The sequence below is a fragment of the Morone saxatilis genome, unplaced genomic scaffold, assembly GCF_004916995.1.
Source record: "Morone saxatilis isolate NCDOM2014 unplaced genomic scaffold, NCSU_SB_2.0 Contig8, whole genome shotgun sequence".
NCBI classification, from domain to species: Eukaryota; Metazoa; Chordata; class Actinopteri; family Moronidae; genus Morone; species Morone saxatilis.
In genome coordinates this window covers 2,709,287-2,721,826 of record NW_023340257.1, presented here as the reverse complement: position 1 = coordinate 2,721,826, position 12,540 = coordinate 2,709,287, and the positions used below count along the sequence as shown (strand labels likewise).

Here is a 12,540-nt window from a genome sequence, read left to right as displayed (position 1 = left end):
ATTTCTGACCTCATTCAGCTCTGCAGCTTCATTGTAATGGAGGCACAATCTGAGAAGTGGGAGATAATTGCATTATTTGTTAACAATTTTGGTGTGGCAGCCAGTGTTGGCTTCATGGTGTGTATCGCCCTGGAAAGGTAGCTATCTGTCTATCCAGTATGTGTGTAGCTACTTCCATTATATTACTGTATCATTCTGAAGCTCCATCTTGTATTACAGGTATTTGGTCATCGCCTGCCCGCTGTGGTACCGCTTCAGACGAACCATCAAGACCTCTGTGGTGGTCTGTGTCATGGTATGGGCCCTTATTCTTGTTGTTCTTCTCACTTTCTATTTCTGGGTTCATCCTGAGATCATAGATACCGTCTCCGGCATCTTCCTCCTCCTGCCCCTCCCAGTGTTCATATTCTTCCTGGGTGGGACCCTCAAAGCCCTGTCTGCCAGCCGAGTCCCCTCTGATGAAAAACGACGAATTGTGGGAATTTTGGTTCTGGTGCTGCTTATTTACATGCTGCTGTTTCTGCCCAGGATAATTTATTTCCTGACATACACATGGAACTATATCTTTGACATGCTGTCCCTAATGTTTGTTAAACTGAGTCCTCTTGCAGACTTAGTTCTGTATGTTTTCATGAGGAAAGGGACCATAGACAAGGTTTTGGCCTCTGTGTGTTGCAGAATGGACAGCAATGATATCAGCAGTTCAACAACAACAGTATGAATAATGACAACATTTACACAGTCAGCTTCATGTAAGCAGAAAAAGAGTGAGAGAGAAAGGGGAGGAACAGAAAGAGAAATGTAGGCAAACAGAAACGACACAGACAAGATAGATACTGTCATCTACTGATACGATTTCCAATAAGACACCTAACTGTAGATAAAAGGAAGTAGTTTAGGTCATCGACTCCTGTTGTATGAATGTGGATGCTAATGTAGGTAGTGGTGGGACAAAGGGGACCTTTAATCATGAACTTTATTATGACAAATCACTTTCTGTCACCTCATCCGGTTACCAAGACAATAGGAGCGAAACACCTTTCCTCTTCCAACCTGCATCAGAGGACACCACACACAAAGACATTTGGATGCCGGGAAACAACATTTCCTAGCCTGGCTCACAGGGCCGCCAGCTGATCAGCACAACACACCGGCAACTCTTCTTCCTCACACACACACCTTTTCCTTTAGCTTGTTCCCTTTTTAGTTAGATTGTACATTGTGTATTTTTAACTGTTTTGCTTTTATTATCACTTTAATAAATACTTGTGTTTATACATGCATATTACATTTTGCACAAGAGTGGATGATATCAGCCTCTTCTATGCAAAATTCCAAAGCCTTCCACTTCAACTATTAATAGTGATTGTGGTTATAGTTATTACTTTTATTCATCCCATTTCTAAATTGATCATTTAGTGTAATATATGAGACTGAATCAATCAATTTCCCTTCTTTAAAGGTCTTCAATGTAAATTTAAGTCATTTTCTATTATCTTGTTATAATAAATCAATGTTGATAGCCAAGATTAATTGATTGCAACCAACATTTTTTAATCTTTAAACCCCTGTTATTTTTTAAATTTTAACACTGGTACCAACAGATGGTACCGCTGTGATTTTCATAGCACCTACAATAGAGAAACTCTTGCTTTAGCCTTTATTTCAGTACAGAAAGTAGTCCTTCAGCTCATGTGAGGGAAAGTCGCCAACTGCTGATCTAATGAGTAACTGCACCTCACATTTGTAGATTTCTTCTTCAGCATTTTTTTAAACAAACAGGAGGGAAGTTACAAATGTCACGTGGTTTACAAACTGACAGGAAACAATCCACAAATGTGCAAGTATTACTGTATTTGCTGTGGAGAAACTATTTACGTTTGTAAAACATTTTTATGCTAAATTAAAATCCATGTTTACAAACTAAGTTATGCTTATTGCAAATCGCTCTGGACTTTTATGGATATGACTTTACACAGCACAAATAATAAAATACATGTTTGAGGATAGTACAATATTTGTGGTTTATAAAGGCAAACTCAGTATAGAAAGATAGGGCTGCCTCTCGTTGCCATCACGCATCCTACGTGGACCAACTGTCAGACTTTGTTGAGCAGAAAGACAAAGAGGAAATATTCTGCAAACACTAAAGGACCATGTGTTAGGTTGGGGGGGTCCGGTCTGGGCCACAATGGGCGATTTTTTGTCCCAGCCCTGTAGGCTATATTGCCTTTTAAGTTAAAAAGAGGAAATATTCTGCAAACACTGAGGGACAGTGTTTTAAATTAACGCTACAGATTGTATCGTTCAAGGCGCACTCACATCTCCCACCCAACACAATGACACTTTAACGCAGGAAATGATAAAGTGATAACAACACTAACATATTTGGCAACTGGAAAAATGCAGCAGTGATGACTTGGGTCTTTGGCAACCTTCCATCAGCAGAGTGTTCACACAAACAATGACAATAAATTTCATTTCAACTGGATGTCCATACCTCGCAGACAAACAAAAGGAAGTTAATTACCATTAATATCAAATCCATGAAGTATTAAACCGAGGAGCATGGTAAATATACCTAAGCAAATACATATAACAGCTGTCAGTATGAAAATACCGTAAAACTTCAATTAAAAGCAGGTTCCCAAATAGACAGGTCTCCTAGCCTGGAGTGGCTACACATTTTGCATTTACGCAAAATGCACGGCAGCATAACTTCATTGATTATCTGAATTAATAACTGTTCTTCTACACACACACACACACACACACACAAACAAACAAACACAGTCCAGGTTCAAGTTGTTTGTGAACTGGAGAAAAACACAAATGCTAATAACAAATAGCCTGCACCTGAAATATGATTACTTCTGCTGCTACCACTACATTATAAGCACCAATTGAAACAATACTAATGGACATGCTGCATTTAGGTTGCTGATGGGTCATTTGTTAGACAGTTGGTGGAAGCCAGTTTGGACAAGTAGTGGTTAGGATTTAGTTAGGCTTAGGGTAAGTCAAGAAATGAATGTAAGTCTGTGTGTGTGTCTGTTTGTGTAAGTGTGTGTGATAAGCGAAAGGGGGTGGGGCTCTGTAGCAGAGTCTATTTAACAGAAGAGACTCTGAGGCTCATATCAGTCAGTCATGGGTATTCCAGGGATTCAGACATGGACCTGGACATTGCTTGTGTGCCTGAGCTGGATGTTTGTGGGTCCAGTGGTGGCAGGACCGTAAGTATGCTCAAACTGTCTGAAAACATTTCTATTATCTTAATATACAGGACAGTTGTACAGTGGAGTTGAAGGATGTTTCCCTTGTAGTCATTTTCAATCCATTCTTATGTGTGCCAGACGATTGGCATCTTCTGCTTATTTTCTGGTATAATCTTGTGTTAGAGTTTCTTTCAGAGTCTATGAGGTATCTACTATATGTTTCTGTGTCTGTAGGCAGTACATGGTAGCCATACCTGCGGTTCTTGAAGCTGGAGCTGAGACCAAGTTCTGTGCGAGTCTCCTGCAGCCCAACGAGACTCTGGTCATGACCATCTCTCTGATCTTCCATGAGAAGAAGACAGTCCTCTACCGGAGGACTTCCGGCACAGAATTTCATACCTGTGTTCAGTTTCAGGTTACCTCGTCACACAGTTCATTTAGTCCACAAAAAATCTTGAAAGCTGAAAACCTTGAAACCTGAAATATCTGTCCAGAATTGATGCCACATGCTACAAATACTGTTTTCTGCTATTGTTTACTGATGATTTTGAATTTTAAAGATTTAGCCAGAATCAGTACAATAAGGCAAATTAGTTTTTGTGAGTTAATAATTCACTTAGCTGGTCTCTGTATTTCTGCCACAGGCTCCTTTAGTACAGAATCAAGAGGTGCAGAATTTCAAGGTAGAAGTACGAGGCAGCACATTTTACTCAGAAGAAGTCAGAAAAGTCATGTTCAAAGTCTATCGACCAGTTACATTCATCCAAACAGATAAACCGATCTACCTCCCTGGACAAACAGGTAATTATATACTGATGATCTAAAACTCATCATTGTACAAGTCTTTATCAAAATGATAAAAGTACAGTATTCATAGTATATAGCAGTGGTTCCCAACCTTTTTCCTTAAGGATGCCCTTTTCTACCATTGAGTAAACTAAGTGACATATTCTAAGGATATTTCATATTATATTAAATGCATAACAATAACAGTAGAGAACAACTGATAAACTGTACAACAGTGAACACAGTAACTGCAGAAAGGTTGTGTAAAACCTGTTTTAAATATCATGGATGGATATACCAGGGGTATATAGTCTGCTAGCCTTTATCCCAGTACATGCTGTTATTAGCTACAGATCCCCTCCTGAAATAAATGATATAAAGTAATCAAATATTAGAGTAGTACTTCTGATGAACAGATGAAAGTTACAAAAACACTGCTGAAGTGAGATCTTAGTGTTGATGTCATTCAAGTCAGATATATGTCAAATATAATAACAAAAGGCTTTTGTGTCTCAATCTAATTCATTGCATTTGAAACTCTGATAATGATGATGTCCCTTGATTTCAGTGGTGTGTTAGGATGTTTAATAAGATAAAGAAAAGACACTTGATCTCTTTGCATTTCTCTCAGTGCATTTCAGAGTCATAACACTGGACACCAAGTTCAGACCTGCATATGAGCTGGTGAGAGTTTGACCGATCTGGGCTTTCTCAGTAACACTGAGCTCTCAGTGATAACAGTGCAGGGTTTTTTGTGATCATATTGAATTTGAATACTGGAGGTTAGATTGACTGGAAATCATCAGCCTTTACATAAATCTGTAATAGGCTCCAAAAATATGTCATTTTAACATAAATATACAAGCATTCATGAACTGAGGGTTCTTAATTGCCCCTCCAGTCTTTAAAGTTACCCCTCCTTGCTTCCCCTCAGCCTGGATGGCACATGGGTAAAATGTATATATAAAATAAAAAAACACAACTATAACTAAACATTTAAAAAAATAGAGAAAACATTAGTTAAAAATGCAAAACTGTATTTGTGTATAGTGGTGCAAAATTGAATTTGTGCCCTAATGAGCCACATTAATCACCCCAGCCAGTGGAGTGGAATTAAACAGAATAGTAAAGTGAAATCTAGCTTGTGCTCTTTAACCCTGGCTAGGTGTTTTAGCAGTCTGTATAAATAGATCCTCCTGCTGGTTATGGGTCAATAGTACAACCACGGCCCCTTTAGGTAAACCTTCATCAGTTGTTGCTGTGAAGATCTATTTACTCTGACACTCATTCTAAAGTGACCTGATATTTGGTAGCAAGAGAATCAAATTTGAAGCTGTGAAACACATTTTTTTTTACTTTCAAAACTAAATTACTATAAGTTGCATTTGTCTACACAAACACATTTTCAGTGTAAGATACGAACAGCTTTAATAATAAATATCAATAACAAAGAAATGAAGCCTAAATAGATGTAGTGTCTTGCAGTCTATGATCAGTAACCATACTGAGGGCAAAACATCAGAACAACTAAAGTTTATCACCAAATGAGTCATGAAAACAATTACTTAATGTAACTGGACACACATAACAGACCTTTTTCACAGTAGCCATTTTGACATGAAATAGTAGCATAAACACAATGACACTCAATAAGGTTCTGTTTCTTTTAGTGTAGCAGAGTCTTTCCAGTTTGCCAACATGCTCAACAGCAGCATCCTGACTGTGTTTGAGCTGAATGGAACTGAACCTTAATTGCTGTGAAAAAGTTCTACAAGAACCCTGTTTAAGTAATCAAGTATTCTATTGATTATTCCATCGATTAATTAAATAATTGGATAAGAAATACTTTAGCTTTATTAAAGCTAGAGTAGAAAGAGAGGAAAAGTAAATATACAATGAATAAAGGAAATAAGACAGGTCATTTATAATTTTTTATTTTATTTTATTATTTAATTATATTTAATTATTGTTGGAGGAAACCAAAGACTCTGGGAGTAAACACACACCAACACAGTGGGCACTCTGTACTCCTCACAATATGGTGGTCATGGCCCAGAATTGAACTTTTCCCTTGTTAATAAAAATAAAATAAGATAAAAAGACAATTAAAAAATAAACAAATAAACTTTCTGTTTAAAATATAAATATAATATGAAATCTAAAATACAGAGAAATAATTGAATAAGATTACATATTGATAATCATAGTTAAAGAATGGGGGGGTTAAACTTAAATATGCATCAAAAAAGTGTTAATTAATCATACGGAACCTTATACTTGTACCTTGCACTATAACTTTTTGTTGAGTATCAATGAATGTATTTGGGGGAGCTGTTCTTAGGGTTAGAATCTGGTTATTTGGGTAACTGATCTCTTTGTGCTCTCTTCTTGCAGTACAACATCATTGAAATTAAGGTAAGGCTCAGGGGAAAATCCACAATCATATGTGAATCAAGAAATTGCCTTTATAGGGATAGTTAAGTGAGCCAATGGCAGTTTTAAGTTTTGCTTTTTTTGGAAAATTGGCAATTGGCAACAGTCACCACTGTCGCCCTGCCCAAACATACAATGAATACATGTTTTTCTTATTCCTTTTATTTAACAGGACACTAGGGGCAACCGCATTGGACAATGGCTGAACACCACATCCAACAGTAAAATATTGCAGCTCTCTTACTCCTTGAACTCTGAGGCCACTGAAGGAATCTACAGAGTTTCTGTGTGGATTAACAGAAATGAAATATATAAAAACTTCAAAGTGGAGAAATATGGCAAGTTACATTCCTTTTCCCATTCCAAAGTTCGTAATGAGGAAAGAATGCTAACGACTGCTCTTTGTCCTCAGTTTTGCCAAAATATGATGTAAAAGTAGAAGCGTCTGATGAAATTAGCATTGGACAGAGGGAGATCAATGTGAAAGCCTGTGCAAAGTAAGTAATGAGATGTTCTCACAGTAGGTCAGCCCTTTTCAACAACACACTGATTTGTTAAAACTTTCCATCTAATCAGATATACATATGGACAGCCAGTGCCAGCCAGTGTTGAACTTGAGATATGTCGACCTCTAAAGAGACAATATACAATGGCCTCTGATGGAGTCTCTCGTACAACGGCCCCATGCTACAAGGAGACAAAGCAGGTACAGCTGCCATAGCTTCACAAAACAAAGACACAAAATAAAATACATAAAACATATGATAGAAATATGTAAAATATTTAATAATGCAAGTAGTGTGCCTTTTATATTACTCACTTGATTTTGACTTCACTTGTTTCTGAATGAAATTGTGATAGAAACGAAATCCTAGTTCCCAAAAATTCGCAAACTTGCATATAAACTTACAATTCACTACAATTCACTGGACATACATAACAGAGACAGCATATGCAGCCACCAACATCCAAGGCCTTTATTAATGGTCAATGGTCATCCCCGACACCACTCCCTGACTGTTAAACCCACCAACTTTTAACCATGCAGTGTGGCTTTAGGAATAGCAATGTTGATCATAACATTGGTCAAGGGAAAATATCTTGAGAAGTATTGTGTGGAACACCATGAAATGTTGCTCACACATGGTTTCCTGAGGATGTTTCCTAAAAATTCCCTTGTTTTTCATTTAGTGCCACCTACCATCATAACATTGACATTTTTGCATGTAATATCTATTACTATACTATAACTATTGGATGGATGACCATTACATTTACAGAAATTTACCACAGGATGAAATGTATTAACTTTTGACACAATACTTTAGTTTATGACCAAATACATGCAAAATTAATGACATCCTATCCGCCTCAACTGCAGTATTGAGCCTTATGGAGAAATGACTCTACTTCTCATTTGATTTATGAGCTCAAGTAAACAGTTTCCTAATGAAGTTTATGGCTCAAGTCTCTAAGTGTTAAGTCTTTTCTTTCCCAATACAAATATGAATGTTCATTTAGAGTTAAATAGACAATAAAGCAGGGTATGCTTTAGGGTGTCTTTTCCAGTGAGTCGTCCCAGCAAAAATGAAAAAATCTTCAGATCAAACTCTTAAACTAGGCAGTGCTGATCCAAATCAATATTGTATTTCTGACTTAAAATCTTTTCAGAAACATATTTTAGTGTACTGTTTATCTAAAACACAAGAAAGTAAGTGACCAGGCAAGACACCATTCTTTCCTCCTTGAAACCAAGTGCAGCTCAATTTGCAGTACGTCAATACTGCTGGCTGCAAAAAGACAACAGACAACAACAACACATAATGCCAAAGCCTTCAAAACAGCATTTAGCTCAAAGCTATGCTGTATAAGGCCTAGTCGGTCTGTTTAACCGGTCCTCTGATTATGCTTTAGCTAGACAGAGCTGCTAGAGTATCTGTTATGGAAGAGTCATTCATTATCAGGTGACATGAGAATAATACTTCCTTCAAATTTTGAAATTTAAATGATCAGAGTCTGAGAAAAGGTGAGACAGATCAGGCACTTTTAACAGTGCAATGTCACAATTCTGAGGCTGAACCCAAAAGCAAACTGATAATGGTAGTAGTGAACACAAAGTATTTATTTCTTTGGAGAGATGAAGTCCAGGGTTTGACTCCAGGGGTAAAGGTGGTAGAGAAACCGGTGTGGAGAGCTAGCAGACAGGTGAATCTGGTGGCAGAGGAAACCATTAAGAATTTGGCAAGCAGGCTGGCAATCTAAAGACTATACTGACTATACTGGCTAACAAGTTCAAAGGCGCTGAAACAAGGCACACAACATACTGTGCGTGGTGCAACGATCCAGCAGGGACTGGATGTCAGCCAGGCTTCTTATAGTGGTGAGGTGCAGTCTTGATTGAAGGCAGGTGTGCTTGATTGTGGGTGACCAGCAGGTGAGTGGAGACAGAGAGAGAGGGCAAGGGGGGAAGGGAACAAGCAGACAGACAAACCCAACAAGCACACCTCACTTACACTAGGGTAGAAAATCACACAATCACAGCAGTCATGACAAATGACAGCCTCTTCCATGGAATTATAGAGGTGTCATTAGCAAACCCCACAAACCCCAAACTAGTTGAGCTTCTTAGGATTTGCAGCTGGGCTGTTTTTGCATCTTTCCATGGTAAAATGTCAAACTCTTCAATAACCTGTTCCTGATCTGTAAGGAGGTGGATATGTTGGACTTCTTCTGAAATCAATACTTGCATCTTCAGTTTTGGTTACAAATGGCAAGCTTACTTGGTGGGATAATGCGATTTTGTGGGTAAATAACTGTTTATCAATGAGCCATATATTTTATTTTTGTACTATCTAGACAGAAAAAAATGGCTGTGTCAGGTTTATGGTTGAGATGTCCACTTTCACTGAAGTTGATCCATGGACAGTGGAGGATACACTGCATCTCAAGGCCAGAGTGGAAGAGGAGGGAACAGGCAAGTTTCAGTTATATTTTCAAAACAATAGTGTTTTTTAAAGCTATTCCAACAATATGGCAGACGCTCTATTGTAACATGGAGGCTTTTCTTACAGGTATTGTTTACTTACGAGAGAAAGCAATGGACCTTTCTTACATTGTTGGAAAGCTGTCCTTCATTGACACACCCAAGATTTACGACCAAGGATCCATTTTGGAAGGAAAAGTAAGTTTATGATGTGGATGAGAACTGTATAGCACAACTGAAGCCATGTACATTCTCACTGATATGTTGTTTTGCTTCCAACAGGTTAAAGCTGTTTATTTCAACAATACACCTATTTCTGACAAGCTGGTCTATTTGTTTGGTGGTATAAGGCGGTCAGCACTGCCACAGAACCTCACAACTGACAGTGATGGTATCGCCACTTTCTCCTTAAACACAACAAACCGCAAAAAAGACATCCAACTAAAGGTAAGTGAATGATTATGGTAATAATATAGTGGCATTGACATGATAGTGGTAAAATCTTCTGCTACAAAAGCTACATTCACAGACTTTTAGTCCACAATATGCTCTCTAAGTCAGAGTGCTTTAAATGTCCAGAGCAACAACACAAGTGAAATATCACCTTATTGGCAAAGTTGTGACATTTTAAAACTTGTCAATTCTGTCCACATGCTCTATTATCAGAACTTGAGTAGTACCTAAACCCGACCAAGTAGTTTACCACATGTTAAAAAGCTTTAATTGCTTGTGACAACCTTAACCCCTGCTTCTTTCTACATTCCAGGCAAGGCTCACACAAAGGCCAGAACAAACACATCTGAGACCACACTATCAGAGTGCACATCACACATTGTCCTTGTTTCGGCCGTACTCTCCTTATTCTGAATCATTCAACTCTCTGGAGGTGAAGAAGAAGGAGAGCCCACTTCCATGTGACAGAGAAGAGAACATCTCCATCCAATATACAATAGCAGGAGAAACCCAGGGCTCTGTAGATCTAATGTATTTGGTGAGTAATGCACAAAATGTGCTTACACTAGCTGAATGCTGCAAGAATCTGTTGTAAAAAAGGCATGACTCTAGTTAGGATTTGCGTATTTACTGCTGGGACTGTTCAACTGTATCCGTTGTAATCTGGGTCAGTTGCTGTAATTAGAAGATCAAATCCTTTTTGATCTTATATATAGACCATCGTACATGTTGATTTGTTGACTTTAAACTGTACACTTCTGTTTTGGAGCAGTCAAGCGGAAAAATTCATTCCCTGTAATGTACTCTAATTGAAGTGTACTTGTGTGTTGAACACTGGCTCTTAACTGTTGTGTGGTCTGTTTGGAGTTGAAGGTGAATGAACCATTGGAATCATTTTCCCTTCAATTCCCCAGGTCTTATCTAGAGGAACCATTGTCATGCAAGGAGTAAGAAAGGTGGAAGTGCAAAATGATCATGGTAGGTAAAGATTGTTTTAAAGAGTTTAACGAGGATCCTCTACCCATGGAGGTTTGTAGATGCTACTCTCACATCAGTTCTGTTTCACAAATTCACAAAACAAAAAACTATTCTGTGGGATTTTCCTTCATTTTACACTAAGTGGAGAATGGGGGGCAATCAGAGAGAAGGACGGATCTTTGATTCTAAGTAGGCCTACAGTTGGATACATTTTAGCGCTTAAGCCAGCTGAATGACATGGATGACCCACAAACACCTACAATTGTAGATGTAGGCCTATTTAGAATCTGAAAAGGATGTGTGCTGTGTTGGTTGCTCTGTCTGATAAGATTTAGTTTGCTTTTCCAGTGACTGAGGGCGAGGTGTCCTTTACGCTGAAAGTGTCTCCAGAGATAGCACCAGAGGTCCAGGTTGTGGCTTACGCCATCCTCCCCAGAGAAGCTGTGATTGCCCACAGTGCTGATTTCTCAACTGAGAAATGCTTCAGTCACAAGGTCAGTGTGAAAAAATGTATCCGAGCTTGTTAGATTTAGGTGTGAAAGGATCTATCAGTTTGGTCTAATATTTAAGCCTCTATAGTTTCACAATGGTTTGGTTCTGTGGTGAAGTGCAAGACAGGTATGTCCAAAGCCAGTGGTTAAGGTGTGGTCAAATAGTACCATTCATTTTATATGAAGGCTGCACAACTGACAAATTCACAGATTCACTTCCTGTTTTGGTGACTGTCATCTATAAATTCTGCCATTGTATCATAGCATTATTCTAGCAATGTTTAGCGCAAAATCCCAAGCTTGGAACCTCTCCATTCATTTTCGATTTCAAGATTTGATGAAATGCAAGTCTAAGCAGTGCTTGGTCCTTTTTTAAGAAAAAAAAACATTAAAACATTGTTTAATAAAATATTGTTTAATAAAAACATCCAAGGCAAGAAATAGTCAATACAGTAACCGAATCTTGATTCATTCTGATCAGCACTGCTTAGTTTAAAAGTTTTAGCTGAATTTCGTGAACCTGTGCTGCCCAGGATGGACATGCATTCTGGATGCAATTGGATAGACACTTTTCAAATAGAGCAGGTCTAGACCGAACTCCTTTTAACATTTACAGGGAGACCCAACAGTTGGCCAGCCATGGAGCAAGCACTGGGGGCATAGGAAAAATCTGATGTTAATAGTGAGGCAGAAACCCTAGGGACAGACCTTTTGGGTTCGTAGAGTGGTTGGTGTTTGCGTTCTACCTCGACCAATTAATAATCATTTATTTTCCAGCGTTCAGTCTAGTGTAGGTAACTTGCCCAGGGTGATGCTTGCTTGCACCTATGGACTGTGTACGTCTTGTGCGAGCAACAGGATGCTGATTGCATTTCATTTAACGGCCACCGATATCACTATTAGTAACGTTTTTCGTGTTACATATAAAACCATTAAAACTAGCTAAATATAATGCAGTCTAAATAAGTCTTTCCTTCACAATTTGTCTTCTATTTAATTTGACTTTGTCAAGTTCTGAGCTGTTGATTGAACCACCCTCATATTGTACAGCACCACAAACTTCAGTCTCCATGTTGACCATGCAGTAACAAGGTAATCAGTCTGTGATCCTTTTAGGTGTTGTGAATGTGTCGGTGACTGCTGAGGCTGTGGCGTCCCATGCGTCATGCGGTAATGAGATTGTGAGCATACCAGAAAGGGG

General features: G+C 38.4%; 2 protein-coding genes across 2 annotated transcripts in view; both read left to right on the top strand.

Annotated features, from left to right (window-relative positions):
• Nucleotides 1–721, top strand: part of LOC118341943 (ovarian cancer G-protein coupled receptor 1-like) — a 1,342-nt gene extending 621 nt beyond the window's left edge. The window contains exons 2-3 of the mRNA XM_035680367.1: nt 2–137; nt 220–721. Of these exons, the coding sequence (XP_035536260.1) occupies nt 2–137; nt 220–721 (638 nt within the window). The remainder of the gene's footprint in view (nt 1; nt 138–219) is intronic.
• A 2,426-nt stretch (nt 722–3,147) lies between these two features.
• Nucleotides 3,148–12,540, top strand: part of LOC118341941 (alpha-2-macroglobulin-like) — a 16,477-nt gene continuing 7,084 nt past the window's right edge. Inside the window, 16 exon segments of the mRNA XM_035680365.1 lie at nt 3,148–3,233; nt 3,450–3,630; nt 3,860–4,016; nt 4,633–4,685; nt 6,396–6,416; nt 6,607–6,772; nt 6,847–6,931; nt 7,011–7,140; nt 9,291–9,408; nt 9,506–9,615; nt 9,700–9,864; nt 10,184–10,408; nt 10,785–10,848; nt 11,197–11,342; nt 11,457–11,466; nt 12,456–12,540. The exon segment at nt 12,456–12,540 is cut by the window's right edge and continues 19 nt beyond it. Of these exon segments, the coding sequence (XP_035536258.1) occupies nt 3,148–3,233; nt 3,450–3,630; nt 3,860–4,016; nt 4,633–4,685; nt 6,396–6,416; nt 6,607–6,772; nt 6,847–6,931; nt 7,011–7,140; nt 9,291–9,408; nt 9,506–9,615; nt 9,700–9,864; nt 10,184–10,408; nt 10,785–10,848; nt 11,197–11,342; nt 11,457–11,466; nt 12,456–12,540 (1,802 nt within the window).